The 15487-nt window shown below is 44.9% G+C and overlaps 1 protein-coding gene across 1 annotated transcript in view; it reads right to left on the minus strand.

Moving 5' to 3' along the window:
• The window catches only part of ANTXR1 (ANTXR cell adhesion molecule 1), a 113689-nt gene extending 98980 nt beyond the window's left edge, over positions 1–14709 (minus strand). The window contains exons 1-3 of the mRNA XM_074563823.1: positions 14128–14709; positions 3272–3343; positions 2491–2562 (exon numbers count right to left, since the gene is read on the minus strand). Of these exons, the coding sequence (XP_074419924.1) occupies positions 2491–2562; positions 3272–3343; positions 14128–14279 (296 nt within the window). The 5' untranslated portion in view covers positions 14280–14709. The remainder of the gene's footprint in view (positions 1–2490; positions 2563–3271; positions 3344–14127) is intronic.
• Positions 14710–15487: the final 778 nt, after the last annotated feature.

Below are 15487 nucleotides of genomic sequence, written 5' to 3' on the forward strand. Positions count from 1 at the left end.
GCAGCCCGGGGAAAGCATCACAACAGCAGCCTCTCCTAGCTCAATAGCCAGAGGCAGAGCAGCTGACTTGCACCTGGCTCACTTTCCTCACTTGCTGACTTGACTAGACAAATGCAATCAAACAGCCACAAAAATGACATGATTTCAAGCCACCCTGGCAACTCCAGATTATGCCTTCAGTTCTTGTTTAAACTGACTTGAAGATTAAAGTCTTTCCCAGTAGCTTATTAGGATTCAGGATATCTGTGGGGGTTTTTTTGTTTTGGTTTTTTTTTGTTTTTTGTTTTTTTTTTAAAGAGATCCCAGGCAGAGGGACAGATCAACTACAGGATAAATGGGGAGGAGGGCACCCATTTTTTTGTTCCACTCAGTTGCAGACACCAAACTCTGGAAGCCGAGTACAGGCCAGAAGTCTTTAATACCGAGATAAAACGCTGCAATGTGTGGGGTGTATCTCCGAGCAAACTGTACAATCTTCATGGGAGACAGATTCAGTCACTGCAGGCAGGACTGCACTGACATTGCAAGACCGAATGCCAGAAGTCAGTTTTGTCCCTGCATTTTTTAACTGCTTCAGAAAACCCAGTGATCATCACATACTCTACCTCACATGTGTGACACCGATTGCAGGGGTGCATTAACATTAGCCAGTCTACAGAGCAGTAACTCCCACAGGGAGAAGAGAGTATTTGCTTTTGCAATAGATTGAATTATCAAACATTCAAGAACTCATTCTGTACCTGCAATATCCCAAACTGGTTAGGCACTGAGCTGTATATCATAGCTGGGCTAGGGACAGATATTCAGCTACCCATGAACATACCAACCCAAAACCTGAATATAAAAATCAAAAGCATTTCCTGTGATCAGAATTATTTTTCAAACATGAACACTGAAATTTTAAACCAGACAGCAACGGTTTTTAAAATCTGTCAATCCGGTCCCATTAGATGCACAGAGTTTTTCCAAAAGAGATGCTAAGCACCCTCAGTCTTCACATTCAGATGCTGATACACCACATGGCGGCATGGGCAATGTAGAAGAGGTTTTGCCACTACTCCAGCTTCCCTATTAAGAAAGGCTAATGTTAACTAAAAGAGCAGCATGAAGGCCATTCCTTGTTTGTCAGTCCTCAGACTTAAGTGTCACAGCTTAGAGCCTTAACAGACCAGAAACCTCTGCAATGGGGTGTGCTCGCGGGGTGGGAGACAGAAAGAGGCAGGGAACGGGTTTTCCTCTGGCACCAAGTTAGATATGGCTAATTTTCTTTATACTTACTGTTGCAGTAAGTGGCAAGAGATGCTTAGGCTGGCTGGGTTTAATGCCATTTATCAAGGTTGGTATGTATGAGGACTGCTCTTTAGGAAAGCAGCCAGTTTCCTATTCATTCCTCTATAGTAGCTGCTCTGGTATGCAATTTCATAGACATCCAATATGTAAAACACATGCTGACTTATACAGCCTTCACATGTGTTACATATATATTTTTGCTCCACGTGGCAATGAAGTTAACAGAGGAAGCAAGAGCAATTAAAGGCTCTCATCCATCTCTCCTTGAAGTCACAATAAAAAAAAATAAAAATCCATCCCATAGATTTTACTGGGATTAACTTGGGGATCTACAAGGGTATGACAGGAATGTGCTTCAGAAACAGGGCAATCAAACTGCCATTGCCAAAAAATATACACCCTTGCAATCTGTCCTAAACACTGTTTGCCTATAACATACCTTCAGACCTCCAAAGAAATCATGCTCACCTCTTCCTCAAGAGTATGGGTATCACCCAATGACCTGGATGAAGAAATAGAGTGTCCCCTCAGCAAGTTTGCTGATGACACAGAGCTGGGAGGGGTGGCTGACACCCCAGAAGGCTGTGCCGCCATCCAGAGAGACCTGGACAGGCTGGAGAGTTGGATGGGGAGAAACCTTATGGAATCCAACGAGGGCAAGTGTAGGGTGCTGCCCCTGGGGAGGAATAACCCCCTGCACCAGCACAGGTTGGGGGTGACCTGCTGGAGAGCAGCTCTGTGGAAAGAGACCTGGGAGTCCTGGGGGACAACGGGATGACCATGAGCCAGCGATGGGCCCTGGTGGCCAAGAAGGCCAATGGCATCCTGGGGGGCATCCGGAAGAGTGTGGCCAGCAGGTGGAGGGAGGTCATCCTCCCCCTCTGCCCTGCCCTGCCCTGGGGAGGCCCCATCTGGAGCCCTGGGTCCAGTTCTGGGCTCCCCGGTTCCAGAAGGACAGGGAACTGCTGGAGAGGGGACAGCAAAGGGCCACCAAGATGATGAGGGGACTGGAACACCTCTTCACCATTCTAGAAGAATGAGTGTCAGAGGCAAAAATGGGCAGGTGATTCTAACAATTAAATTGAGAAGCACAAAGGTGTCACAACTGCTCAGAGTGGACTGGAAATCATTGAACAAGAAAGGCGAAGGAAGCTCAACAAGGACACAAAAGCTGCTGTGCACCTTTAAACAACTTCTTACCTGTCTTCTGTTAGCCTCATTAGAATTGTCCCTCTAGTTGAAAAAACAATGAAGGACATCCTCAGTTGAGGGCTGGAGAAGGAGAGAAAAAAAGTAAATTATTTCAGTGGTCCAGACCAGAGTTTACTGCATGTGTTAACACCAAACAGATGGCGCTCTGATTGCTCAGATTATAACTAGGCAAGATAAAAGATAGGACTGAGCAGCAAAAGGTGTTTGCCTTGACTAGGAAGGCCCAGAGCAAAACCATGAGGAATCCTTCTAAAAGATGCCAATAGCACTTGCATCATGACTTTAGGATTGCTAAAGCAAGAAAGGCTTAAGTGCATCCTGATATCACCATGGAGATGAAGGAAGACTAATTATGTTTATCATAACACATTCCACCCACTGGCCTGGGGGATTTTTCATCTAGTCTTTCAGTGCCTGAAAGCTACAGCCTCAGGCCTCTCCCTGCAGACCCAAACTTCTGTACCTCAGGAGGTAGCCGGCTATCTCTGAAACAAGAGGATTCCTTCCCCACAAAAATGCGATTTGATCCATCGAAGCCAGACAGGAGAAAAGGGAAAAACTAGCTTTTCTACCCCTATTTCCTGCACAACAGAAGTTTGGGGAAAAGCAGTCAACAGGATGATCTGAGAAAAGCATTAAGAACTCTCTCTCCACCGGGTGCCCTGGTGGAAAGTAGCATGTGCTGTTCAACCGCGCCTGAGAGCACATTTCCTAGCTGCTGGCACACAACCCCTCCTCATGCGGTTATCTGCAAAGCAGCACTTCTTACCTTATGAACTTGCGGGCCAAATGTTCCACAAAATGATATATTTCGTTCCAATGGTGCAGGACGCTTCCTGATCTAGGGAAACAAATTATTACAGGAGAGACTAGTTTAATTGCTGCTATGGTAGTTTTCCCAGCCTAATGCTTTGTTACACATTGCTCAGCTAGTCATTTCTTTTTATTTTGTTTAGCACTCACTGTCCATATTCTTCCTTTAAAGAGATATTAAACTGTAAATGACATTTCCTACTTTAGTTTGAATAGCAAGAATAATTTACACCCCAGGCAAGTGTTTGAGGCTATACTTGGTAATAACATATGGCAGTTACGCTAGACCTTTAGCACAGCCTTAAACAAATAAACCCTGTGTGAGTGAAGACTTGTCCCTCTGCACAGTAGATTTCAGATTAATTCCACCAACTCACTTGCCATACCATTATGCAGAGCTTTTAGCTCAAGTGTATTTTGAGAATAAAATGCAGTTGGAGGAACAGATTCTTAAACTTCTCTAGCATTTCCACTGTGCTAGAGACTATGAAAATTAAAACACCTTAGGTCCACATCTCAGCTGTTCTGGGTAATACTCTCAGGCCTCAGTTAAAGGCAAAACAAACTAATTTCTCTCCTTGGGAAAAAAAAACAAAACAAAACAAAACAAACAACCCATGGACTAGAAGGGGACTGGATTATTCTTCTTTATGTTGTAAGAACCAGGAAAAAATAGGTTAATGGGAATCTTTCAGCACTAAATGCCCCCTCTGGCATAAACACTTCTATGAACACTGGAATATTAATATTGGGAAAAAATTCATTCCTAGAGTTGGAAAATAAATGTATCATCACTTATTTAATTTATTGACTAAAATTAAAAATATTTATAGGACAAATAATCATTCCAGCTTTAATAGAAACTTCATTGACCTGCAGCCTGAGGAAGGAGAAACGAACATTTGAGAAGATGTTTTTGTCACTTCACAGAAAGAAAAGGCATCTGACCTGACTCTGCTCTACCTTAGATCCGAGAATGCAAATCAATCGCCATGAATAGATTCACCCAAGTACTGCACACCTGGTGCAGCCAACCCCAGCCTGGCTGCAAAGAGCATTACTTCACTTCCTAGCAGCACAGCAAGCATGCAGACCACAATGTGCACGTCATACAAATTTCCTTCCCTATTCTCCCCACACCTGGTTTTCATTTACAGCCATTCAGTAGAAGCCTTGGCCTTACCCACTTGCTCCGCGACACCTTAAACCGTTTTTTCTCTGTATGGCCCCAATATGTCCAAAGACAACCTTAGATGACATGCAGTGAGGACCCTTGCACAGGTACAAAAGCACATGGACCATCTGGAAAAACAGTGAACTCTGGCTCTCATTGCACAACGGACCCGATACCAAATGGTGCAACTCCTTAAACAAAACCTTACAGGCACCCCCGTTTTGTCCAGGATTTTAAGGGACATATTGCAGAGCTGACTTGATCATAAGCACGTGCTAATAGTGCTAGATTACTTCTTGGCTCTCTTTCCTCTCATCAGACCAGGACTTGAAATCATTAGTTGTTCTCCATGCAAATGTGCATCAGAGAGGACCAAGGAAATGCCAATAGCAAGGGCCTTGATAAACTAATTAAACGACACGGACAGTGGGGAAATGGGTGTCTTTTAACAGATGAAGTTCGAGGTACATCATGACTTGCTCTCAAATGAGAAACTTAACCTCTGCTGCATCCAAACTGCCAACGGATAGAACATTGTCCAGTTCTGGGCTCTGCAGTTCCAGAAGGACAGGGAACTGCTGGAGAGGGGACAGCAAAGGGCCACCAAGAGGACGAGGTGACTCGAACACCTCCCCAATGAGGAAAGGCTGAGGGATTTGGGTCTTTTTAGTCTGGAAAAAAGAAGACGGAGGGGGGACCTTATCAATGCTGATAAATACTTCAAGGGGGGTGTCAGGAGGACGGGGCCAGGCTCTTTTCAGTGGTGCCCAGGCACAGGACAAGGGGTAACGGGCACAAACTTGACCATGGGAAGTTCCATCTCAAGACGAGGAGGAACTTCTTTGCTGTGAGGGTGGCAGAGCCCTGGCACAGGCTGCCCAGAGAGGTGGGGGAGTCTCCGTCTCTGGAGACATTCCAACCCCGCCTGGACGCGTTCCTGTGCCACCTGCTCTGGGTGACCCTGCTCTGGCAGGGGGTTGGACTGGGTGATCTCCAGAGGTCCCTCCCCACCCTATCATTCTGCAATTCTGTGATTCTGTAACAGAGACACACAATGCTCAACCCTAGGTGCAAATTCCTCTCAGATGTATGGAAAAACTCCGAGACAGGCACTCCAGTCCCAAACAGTCCGAGTAATTTCTGAGAACTGGCCTGCAAAATAAGTATTTGTCATCTTTATATGGTGAGACATAAAAGAAACACTTGACTTTATAGCAGTGGTTAAATCAGTCTCCAGAAGACACATGAAGCCAAGGCTTTGTTAACCATAAAACTACTACTACTTCTTTCAGTGAAAGGTATGTTGCTTCAGACCATATATCCACCTCTCAGAAACAGTGTGCCTCATTGAAGTTTCCCATGTCTTCTGAACCATCTGGTAGTAGCAGACATGTGAAGCTAGGTGTACTTTCACAAGTATAACCTAACCAACCTTCTCCTAGCCATCAGACAAGATGGCCATACTACACTTCATGTTAAGGGAAAACTCAGCGCTCGGCCTCTGCCAACACAGAAGCCCCAGCTAGGTAGGGCTTGCAACAGGATACTGCCCTAGAAGTACATTAGCCTTTAAAAGGATGGTAATTTCTTCCCCTCTGAGCAAAAGTTGATCATCACTTAAAATTACTATTGGAGCAAAGTAGCTGGGAATGAGATCCAGCCACAGAGCCCATAAGATATGTAGGTCATCATCTGAAACTCCTGTCATTTTCCACAGCTCTGAGAAGTCATGCATTCCTTTGAAAATGCATTTGCTAGAATAAAGCTTAAAAACCAATAGCTCAGTTCAATGACGTGCCCATCAATAGCACATCCTATTTAAGCGTTTGCCTTTGCAACTGTTGGTCTTAAACTATTTGGGCAGTTTTTTCAGGTAAGCAGTGCTTTTTAATTCTTCACACAAGTACAGCTGCAGCTTCTGCTGCACCTCCTTCCCTTCATCATCCTCTCCCTATTCTCCCATCAACAGTCGCATCGTTATGCCCTCTGCAACAAAACTCCACGCATCTGAAGTTACAGCTCTGTTCCCATGAAACCTTCCCACACATCTATTAACGCACAATGGGAACAACCTGAAGTTCAAGAGCAGCAGAAGGTTAAACATCTATTTTAAGGAAACTTCTTATCTTTGCTAGAATCATAAAAACAAACCCACTCTGTCCCACAAAAGAAGGATGGTTTCTGCTTTCAGTTCCAAAGGCACACACTGAACTGGGGCAACTGGAATAACGTAAAATCCATTTATTCTTCATCTCTTCCAGAACAAGCTATAAAAGGGTCCCAAAATGAAGGCTCACGCTTTTGCTAACCATACATTATCCCTTCTAGCACAGTGAGTTTTCCATCCGTAGTTAGACAGCCCGCAGTCTACTTGCAGTTAATTTCTCCATCTACTCAAGCCCAGGTGTCAGTGGCTATAAATGCCCAGGTCTGCATTTAGGAAAAAAGTGCTCCTCTAATACATGAAATACATTGCGCCTCACAAATTTGGTGGCCTTCCATGACGGCATTACAGTATTGGTGGATAAGGAAAGAGCAACTGACATCATCTACCTGGACTTAGTGCAAAGCATTTGATGCTGTTCTACACAACATCCTTGTCTCTAAGTTGAAGAGACGTGGATTTGATGGAGGGACTGTTCGGTGGAGAAGGAATTGCTGGACTGGCGTACTCAAAGAGTTGCCATCCATGGCTGAATGTCCAAGTGGTGACCAGTGACGAGTGGTGTTTCTCAGATATTGGTACTGGGACTGGTGCCGTTCAACATCTTTGTTGGTGACATGAACGGTGGGATTGAGTGCACCCTCACAAGTTTGCCAATGAACCCAAGCTGTGCAGTGTGGTTGACACGCTGGAGGGAAGGGATGCCATCCAGAGGGACCTGGACAGGCTTTGAAAGATGGGCCTGTGCAAACCTCATGAAGTTCAACAAGGCCAAGTGCACATGGTCGGGGCAATCCCAAGCACAAATCCAGGTTGGGCAAAGAATGGATGGAGAGAAGCCCTGAGGAAAAGGACTTGGGGGTGTTGGTGGATGGGAAGCTCAACATGACCTGGCAATGTCTCCTGGCAGCCCAGAAAGCCACCAGCAGTGTGAGGGAGGGGATTCTGCCCCTCTGCTCCATTCTGGGGAGACCTCCCTGCAGTGCTGCCTCCAGCTCTGGGTCCCTCAACATAAGAAGGACACAGAGCTGTTGGAACGGGGACAGAGAAGGCCATGGAGATACTCTGAGTGCTGGAGCCCCTCTGCTGTGACGACAGGCTGAGAGAGTTGGAGAACATAAGGCTCCAGGGAGACTTTAGAGCCTCTTCCAGTCCATAGAGGGGCTCCAGGAAAGCTTGGGAGTGACTCTGGATCAGGGAGGGGACTGGTAGAATGAAGGGTGATGGTTTTAAACTGAAAGAGGGGAGATTTAGGTGAGATATTAGGAAGGAATTTTTCATTCTGAGGGTGGTTAGCCCCTGGCCCAGGTTGCCCAGAGAAGCTGTGGCTGCCCCATCCCTGGAGGGGTTCAAGGCCAGGTTGGATGAGGCTTTGAGCAACCTGGTCTAGTGGGAGGTTGGTCCAGGGCAGGGGGGTTGGAACTAGACGATCTTTAAGGTCCCTTCCAACTTGAGCCATTCTGATTCTATGATCTTCTGAAACATACTTCAGACTTCTTACAGTCTTCACTTGGCATAAAATGGAAAAAACCCAATAAAAGTAACTTTCGTGCAGTCAATAGATGGTTTACAAAACCACTATTAGCTTACAGTGTTCACCTCCAGAACTGGCTGTGTTATTTGGAAGCCCCTCAGTAAAAGACACTTGTCACTTGTAAAGCCTGTCATAAGGCAGGCCTAGAACTTTGAGTCAGACAAGTATTTCTAAAGTCTAACTGTAAGTCAATAAAAGCCAAATTTAAAATTGTTATCTCTTCATATTCCCAAAGAGAAACAAGATGATCAGCAAGCCAACACTTTGCAGCTGAATGGTTGCAATTTAAGAAAAGGCTCATTGTGAGGATGCCAAATTCTCTTGCTGGAGAAAAATCAAATCCATAGAAATTAAGACTAAGTAAACTATTAAGACTAAGACTAAGTAATGCCATTAACAAGTGCATGATGCATTCTGTGGTCAACCGTGCTGGAATTTTGTACATCTAAACTAAATCCAAGGGCGAGAGAGACACTCTACATGGCTCCATGGTTCCAGACACAAAGAGCCATACTCTGGCCAAACCCTGTTCTCCAGCAGGTGCTTTTCTCCTGCTCACTGCGACAAGAGGCACCGTAACCCAAACCTGCAGTAACGCAAACCTCGTTACAGTTTGACTTTCTTGCACTTTTTAGACTCCTTATTTCAATTTCTGTCATTGTAGCTTCTCAGAATGCCCATGGCTTTATTTAGTTCACAAAGTAGAAGAAAACGGAATCAAGCCTACAACCTCTCATACAAAGACTTCACGCCAGTTACGTGCACTGCAGCTGACAGAAGTACCTAAAGACACCTATGCAGAGACTGATGCTGATCCAAATTCTCCTTAAACTTCCACAGTTTTGGACTAACTAGCTGTCAGAGGTGGCATTGACCCAAGATGTTTTGCAGCATCTTTTTATTGAGCTCTTCAAAAATAACACAAATGAGCCATAAAGAGTCCTTTCTCTTTCCAAATACTTCAGGAGCAATTCTGAAAACACTACATAACACAACGATGTTAGAGAAGTGATGCAATTCTTTGAGGAAACACTACTACTATCTTGTGCAACACTTCACACGAGGCAGCTTACCAGAGCTACTGTCAAACATTTGAGGTTACAGGGTCTATAGAGGTCCAGTTCAGAGCAGGACAAGCCTCTAAAACTAATCACAGTCCAAGAACATTCTCCTCTTCCTGACTGGCAAGGGATATGCAAAAAACCCAACTAATAAACAAGTAACCATGGACTGAATTTACATGAAGCAGTAGATAAAGTGCAGAGCACTTCAGGCACACACTTAATCCTGGACTTAAGACAGTTCCCACCCACCCCTTTTACCAAGGAACAGTTAACCTTAGATTCACCAATGGCTGAAAACATGTACGCAGGTCTTGATGGGCAAGGATTTCACATCGCTCGTTGCAACTGCATGCCTACAGCAGGCTTAGGAGGGAATTACATTCTCTCAGGCAACAAGCAAAAATGACACAAGAACGTGCAAATTCCTGCAGGCTACCTTGCTAGCATCCCTCAAGCCTCACGCTAAAAGAAAGAAAAACTCTGTCTCCATATACTTGCAAACCCCTGCCAGCCAAACAAAACGCATACATTGCCCTGCATTCAGGCCTGTGATTTCAGAAAAACAATCAACAAATGACTGACTTGGTCATCAATGATCAGAGATTATTTTGAATCTATTTCTGCAGACGCTCCGTTTCACCATTGCCTACTGAAGGCTTGTATTTCTTCAGATTAGAGCAGCTAGAATATTATTCAGCTCTGGAAGGGTCCTGTGGTTAGCTCTGTTGGAGGGCTCACATTTCCCAGGACAAGAGTCACCACTACCAGAAGCGGTTCATGTAGGTGCTGCCTGGTGATACAGAGTCTGCTTTCCATCCCACTGTGGCCCCTATATTCTTCTGTACTCTGAGTGTAAATCTGGACTTAGTCCCGCTTAAGTCACGGTAACCACCGCTACTAAAGCTGCATTCAAAGAAACAACTATTAGCCTCTCTAGAGCAGGAGTTTCACTTCAATACAACTGGTTAAAAATAGATCAGCTGTCTGGCTGAATAACGAAGGGATCACAGGAAACAGCTTGGATTACTTGCTTCATTTTTCCAAGGATCTTTTGGAGCCAAGTTCTTTCACATATGTACAGTTCCTTGCATGTTTTCTGCACATGGCTTTGAAATGCCTAGTATTTGCACACAACAGGCAAGAGCATAGGAAATAACACCTTTGACACAGAGAGGATACAGCAAAAGATTACTGAGAAGACCGACTCATTGTTATTCCTTTGTCCCTACGTGCATATAAATTAATCTGGGAGCTGCCTCTACCTAATGTTCCAGCTGCGCTTGTGTGGGGTGTTTGCATACTACAGCACTAGATGCCATGTCAGTTAGGGAGCGGGTCATAGTCTTCATTAATTAGTCACGTGGATGATATTTTTAGAATAACAATGTCAGCAAAAACAAATGTTTGTTTTATGTTCATCAACAACTCACTGCTTCCTCATTCTTCCTTCCTAATGAAGACCACGTACCTTAACTCGCATCCAGGCTATAAATTCTGTGGCACCATCTTCTGACATAGGTTTTGCTGCCTTTCAGTCTAGGGGAGCCTCAACCCCTGAAACCCCTCAGCACCACAGTAACACAAAAGGACATGCCAACTAGGACCAGCCCTCTCAACAATTCTCCCAAGATTAGCTGGCATTACTTTCCACAACACCGGGCTCATCTTGGTATGCCCTCCACTCTGAGATGCTCAGCGCCCTGTATGACTATACATATAACCTACACAGCAAACAGCACACAGCCGTATTCTAATTAGCGTACAGCTTGAGTTGTAGCCCTTCAGTGGACGTGCTGTCAGGCACCTCAGAATTTCAAGTTCGGTGTTTGCATGTGTAATGCTATTTTTGTCCTTCTAGGTTTGCTGCATGTCAAGCAAGGATTCTCAAGAGAGCTGGCAAACCTTAGTTTCCTTCGAAGTTGGAGCACTGCACCAACAACAGTGTGAGAACTTCAGTTTTACTTGGCAAGGAGTTTGCCCGACTCGAACTGCAGTCGTCTGGGGTGTCTTTGCATCACTTTTGGAACGTAACTCTGCTAGCCTGAGGTCCAACAGTCACAGCACGAGAGGCCTTCTCTATTGCTACCTAAGCTGTATGAGAACTCTTGGAAGTGATAAAAGACAGGCAAGTGCACGCACAGAGGTTAAGGATGCTATTGCTAGCAAGCACACCTAGTATCATTCAAGCTTTTGTTCTGTTTGTTACATGCACACCAAGGCTGTGTAGCTTAACAGGATTATTTCTGAATGGCTGAATGCTGGATTTTCTCCTTCATGACCACAAGAAATGGGAGATGTGCTTCAGGTCCTCTGAGCATGCCATCTGCAGGGAGTCATGTCTCCAGCTGATTACACAGGGCCTGAGGAAACCCGGTTTCCCTTCAGCAGTGCACCCAGCAAGCTTGCAGGAGTCTAAGGAGACTGTTGCAGGGAGTAGAGCATCACTTCATGAGAACAGCCTATAACATGAGCGCCTTCCCCAGTGGTTACATGTTCTCTTTAAAGGGGCTTCTTGTGGCCAGAAACATGCTTCAAGAGCCAGCGCTGTGACAAGGACTGCGTATAGTGTGGCGGCTGGAAGGTGTCCTATGAGCAGCACGCGTACAGGGTGCTAATGGGACGTAAGGAGTCACTAAATCCACGTAGGCACTGAGGCAAAAGGGTCGGTAGAGGGCTCTAGCACTGCTGACTTCGAGGGCCATGTTTATTGTTTTTACATTACTCCTTTGATCCCAGAAAGTAGGTGGCTTAAGATTTTAATGGCTTGCTTCCACCATTTAAATTCACATTCTGTGCTTCAGAATCCAAATCTCTTCTGCTTCAGTGTCCTTTATCACTTTTAATCATTTTTCAAGCTATTCAGAAAAAGAAAGCAGCGAGCTCTGAATCTATTATAATTTCACAGTTTGCCTGAAGCCCTCTGTAGGCACCACCTCTCTCCACATTCAGGACTTCAGCAGCATTTTTGAAAACATTCTCTAAATAATTAGAAGGTAGAAAACCCAGGCTAAGTAAGATCCAAGGTTTTTAGAACTTCAGTTTTAGACTCTGACGAGTGAAAGAAAGTTTTAAAGATAAAGGATATGGGATAACCTGCTCCCCCACAGACAGTCTCTCATCAGCCTCCTCAAAGGCTAAACAATCAGGTCCATGGCATATTGTACACCCTAGTAGTTTAAACACCATAACTCTCCTCCAAATCCCACTGGGGACCAAGGACATTTTCACATTAGACCCTGTTTATTTCTGCACCAGAAAACCCCCCAAAATAGGAAGCCTGCAACTGTCAGAGCAGGACTTTTTGTTGGATACCTTGATACGTACACTGAGGTAAACCTGCCTACTTTAAAGTTCGCGCCAAGCCTCGTATTTCCACCCAAATTAATAATCCCTTGAGCAAGCCTAGAAAGTCATGCCTTTTAGTAAGAGAGCACAGAACTTGAAATAAGTGGCTGTTACAATTACATTAGCTCCAAGATATAACACAGCACATCCAACAGAGAGAACTTTCAATCCTGCTTCAACTTTCAGGGAAACACAGTTTCCAGAAGCTGTCCGCAGTACAAATCATGCTCTGGTGGGTTTTTTTTCATACATAGCCATAAAAGTGTTCCAACCAAGAACTGAACAGCCAAAGCAACAAAATGCATTAGATGGGTAGGTCTAGAAAAAAATCCTTCCCTGGAGCGTTAGGACAACTGGCATGCTAAAATAGCCTGTGTCTCAGCCTTACATTTTATCCAGTATTTTGTAATAAAGCGTTATGTAATCCCAAGTCATCTCTACTAATGGAATGTGGGAGCTACTGCAAAACACTCCAGAGGATCAGTCAGAAAGCTTCATCCGCGAGCATTTTTGGCAAGTTGCAAATACTTTCCTGTCTCTGAAATTTATGGTTAATAATGTCAGTACCATGGCTCTGGCATGCATATTCTCCAGTATTTCCAAATCTTTGGTTCAAAATAACTATTCTTAATCAAGAAAATTAGGAGAATCCTTTTAGCTAGTACTTTTTTCATACTTTCTTGTAAATTGTTGTATTGCTTCAATATGAAGCTTCCCAAGGCTCAGCACGGACCTATTTCACATGGCTCCATCTACAATCTGAAGGCCTGTAAAGAGGCAAACTCTCCAGTGCCAAGAAGATGACACTATCACAATTGATGAGAAAAGCGAGGTTGGAAGTGATCTTCAGTATAAACAATTCAGCAGTCAAAAGCTGCCTTTGATTAACAGGAAACAAAGAAAATGTGACTCAGCGTAAAGAAAATCAAGCTCACTTTAAATGAGGCACTCTACCTGCTTACCATCACAACTGCCAAAACCCGAACCTTTCAAAGGGAGTAGGCACCTCTTGGAGCCCGGTCTTTACCTGCCAGTTGCTGCTCTAGAATGTTCAGAGCTAAGGAGCAAGTGGTACAGAAGCAGATCACCAGGCAGGCGAGCATTTCCTTCCCATTTTCAGCTGCAGAACTAATGCCTGCAATGATAACTCTCCAACCCCTGCTTTCGTGAGTGCTTCAGCCTTCACGGTTCATAGAGAAATGAGAGGTGATGAGGATACTGCCCTTCTCCCAACCACTCTTTTAAGAAACTACGGGGTCAAGTACACAATAAAGCTTCTAGAGCAGCCACAGCAACATTTATAACTAATTGATTTACAGAACACAATGAGATTATATACTAGACCTACCAAAGAAGTTGCCACAACAAAAACAATGCCAGAGCAGTAAGCAGTTTCCTAGGTCCCTTGGGGACACAGTGATTTCTGCAAAAGCAAAATCCAAAGAAAACCTCCTCGGTATCGGTATATGCCATTCCAGTTCATGCCTAGAGAAAGACTTCTTTGAAAAAGAGCAGAGGAGAACCGACTTACTTGTCCAGAATGAAATACAAATCAAATCCTCCATAACAGGCAGGACCACCGTTCTCTCTCTTTCCACCTTGTCCATCACAGGCTAGCACAAAACTTGCTAGGAAGAGACATCTGCAGCCAAATCTCAAGATGCTTTGCTTTGCAATAGCCATTATATCCAGAGAGGAGGAGAAAAAGAAATCTCTTCTTCCAGGCTCCTTTATTTCACAGGTTTCTCCACAAAAGCCATTCAGTGACCTTTAAATCTGTAGGCAGGTCTGTATGTATGTGTATCTTTTATTCCTTGAAACTCCACTTGCAAGAGTTGTTCTCAGGAATTGCAAGACTTTCCCCCTTGTTTCCCTTGCACTTCTGTTTCTTGGTTTCAGATTTCAAGATGCACAATAACTGTATTTCACTTTTTTTTTTTAAAGGGACTTGACCCTCGGTCTCACTTGCAGCTCTCTGAAAGCAGCACCATTGTTTAGCGAGAGAAGAAGCAGCCTCCGAACAAATCTTGCTTTGTTACACACTTCAGAAATGACAGGGAGGGTTTGAGGAACTCGCCCCCCTCCCTCATTTATTATTGTTATTATTAAGGATGGCAAGTTCTGTTTTTCCTTAGCAAAAAAAGCTCAGAGAATGCCACCTGGTGGCGAAAACTCAAGCTGACCGGAGTCACTGGTTTTGAACATCTCATTCCTCCAGCGAGCACACTGAACACATCCCACAGCAGCTTTAGGAACGAGCAGAGAAGCAGTTTGCTTACAGCGGCCACGCAGCACTATGCAGAGACATCTTGGTTTCCCACGTTGGCAGCATCCGGGTATAAAGACCTTGAAAAACCTGGAGTAGCTTCACAAAAACTGAAGTGACAAGCCACACCAGGTTTCGTCCCTTGGGTTTTCTCAGTCCTGAGAAATATCGAGCAACGGCTGTGCCTGTGAAACGGGCTGCCCCCTCTTACCATCCTTAGCAAGCTCCTTTCAGCCACTGGAGCCTAAACCCTCCCTCTGCCAGGAAAACTTGCTGGAAAATGTAACGTCAGCTACGCTTGCATTTTCTGTCTCCTTCCACAAACAGTACCACAAACTCCAAAACCGGAGCAGGACGGCCCAAAAGCAAGAGCACTCCTCACTCAGAGCAGCCCCCCCCAGGCCAGCAAGAGCTAAACTAGAGAGCCCAGGAGCAGGGGCTCCTAGCCCTCCCTCTCCCATCCTCTCGGGCCTGAGCAACACACCTGTTCTCCCAGTACTGACACTGGTTAGCAGAGCAGCTTCAGGTGTTGTATCAAGCCTGGGGGACCAGGTCTAGTTTCTGAGAGGGGATGCAAGTGCACTTGAGCCAGGCTTCCAAGCTGTTCTTTGTTGCGTAAAGAGTG

The sequence above is a fragment of the Larus michahellis genome, chromosome 20 (genome assembly GCF_964199755.1).
Source record: "Larus michahellis chromosome 20, bLarMic1.1, whole genome shotgun sequence".
In the NCBI taxonomy this organism is placed as follows: domain Eukaryota; kingdom Metazoa; phylum Chordata; class Aves; order Charadriiformes; family Laridae; genus Larus; species Larus michahellis.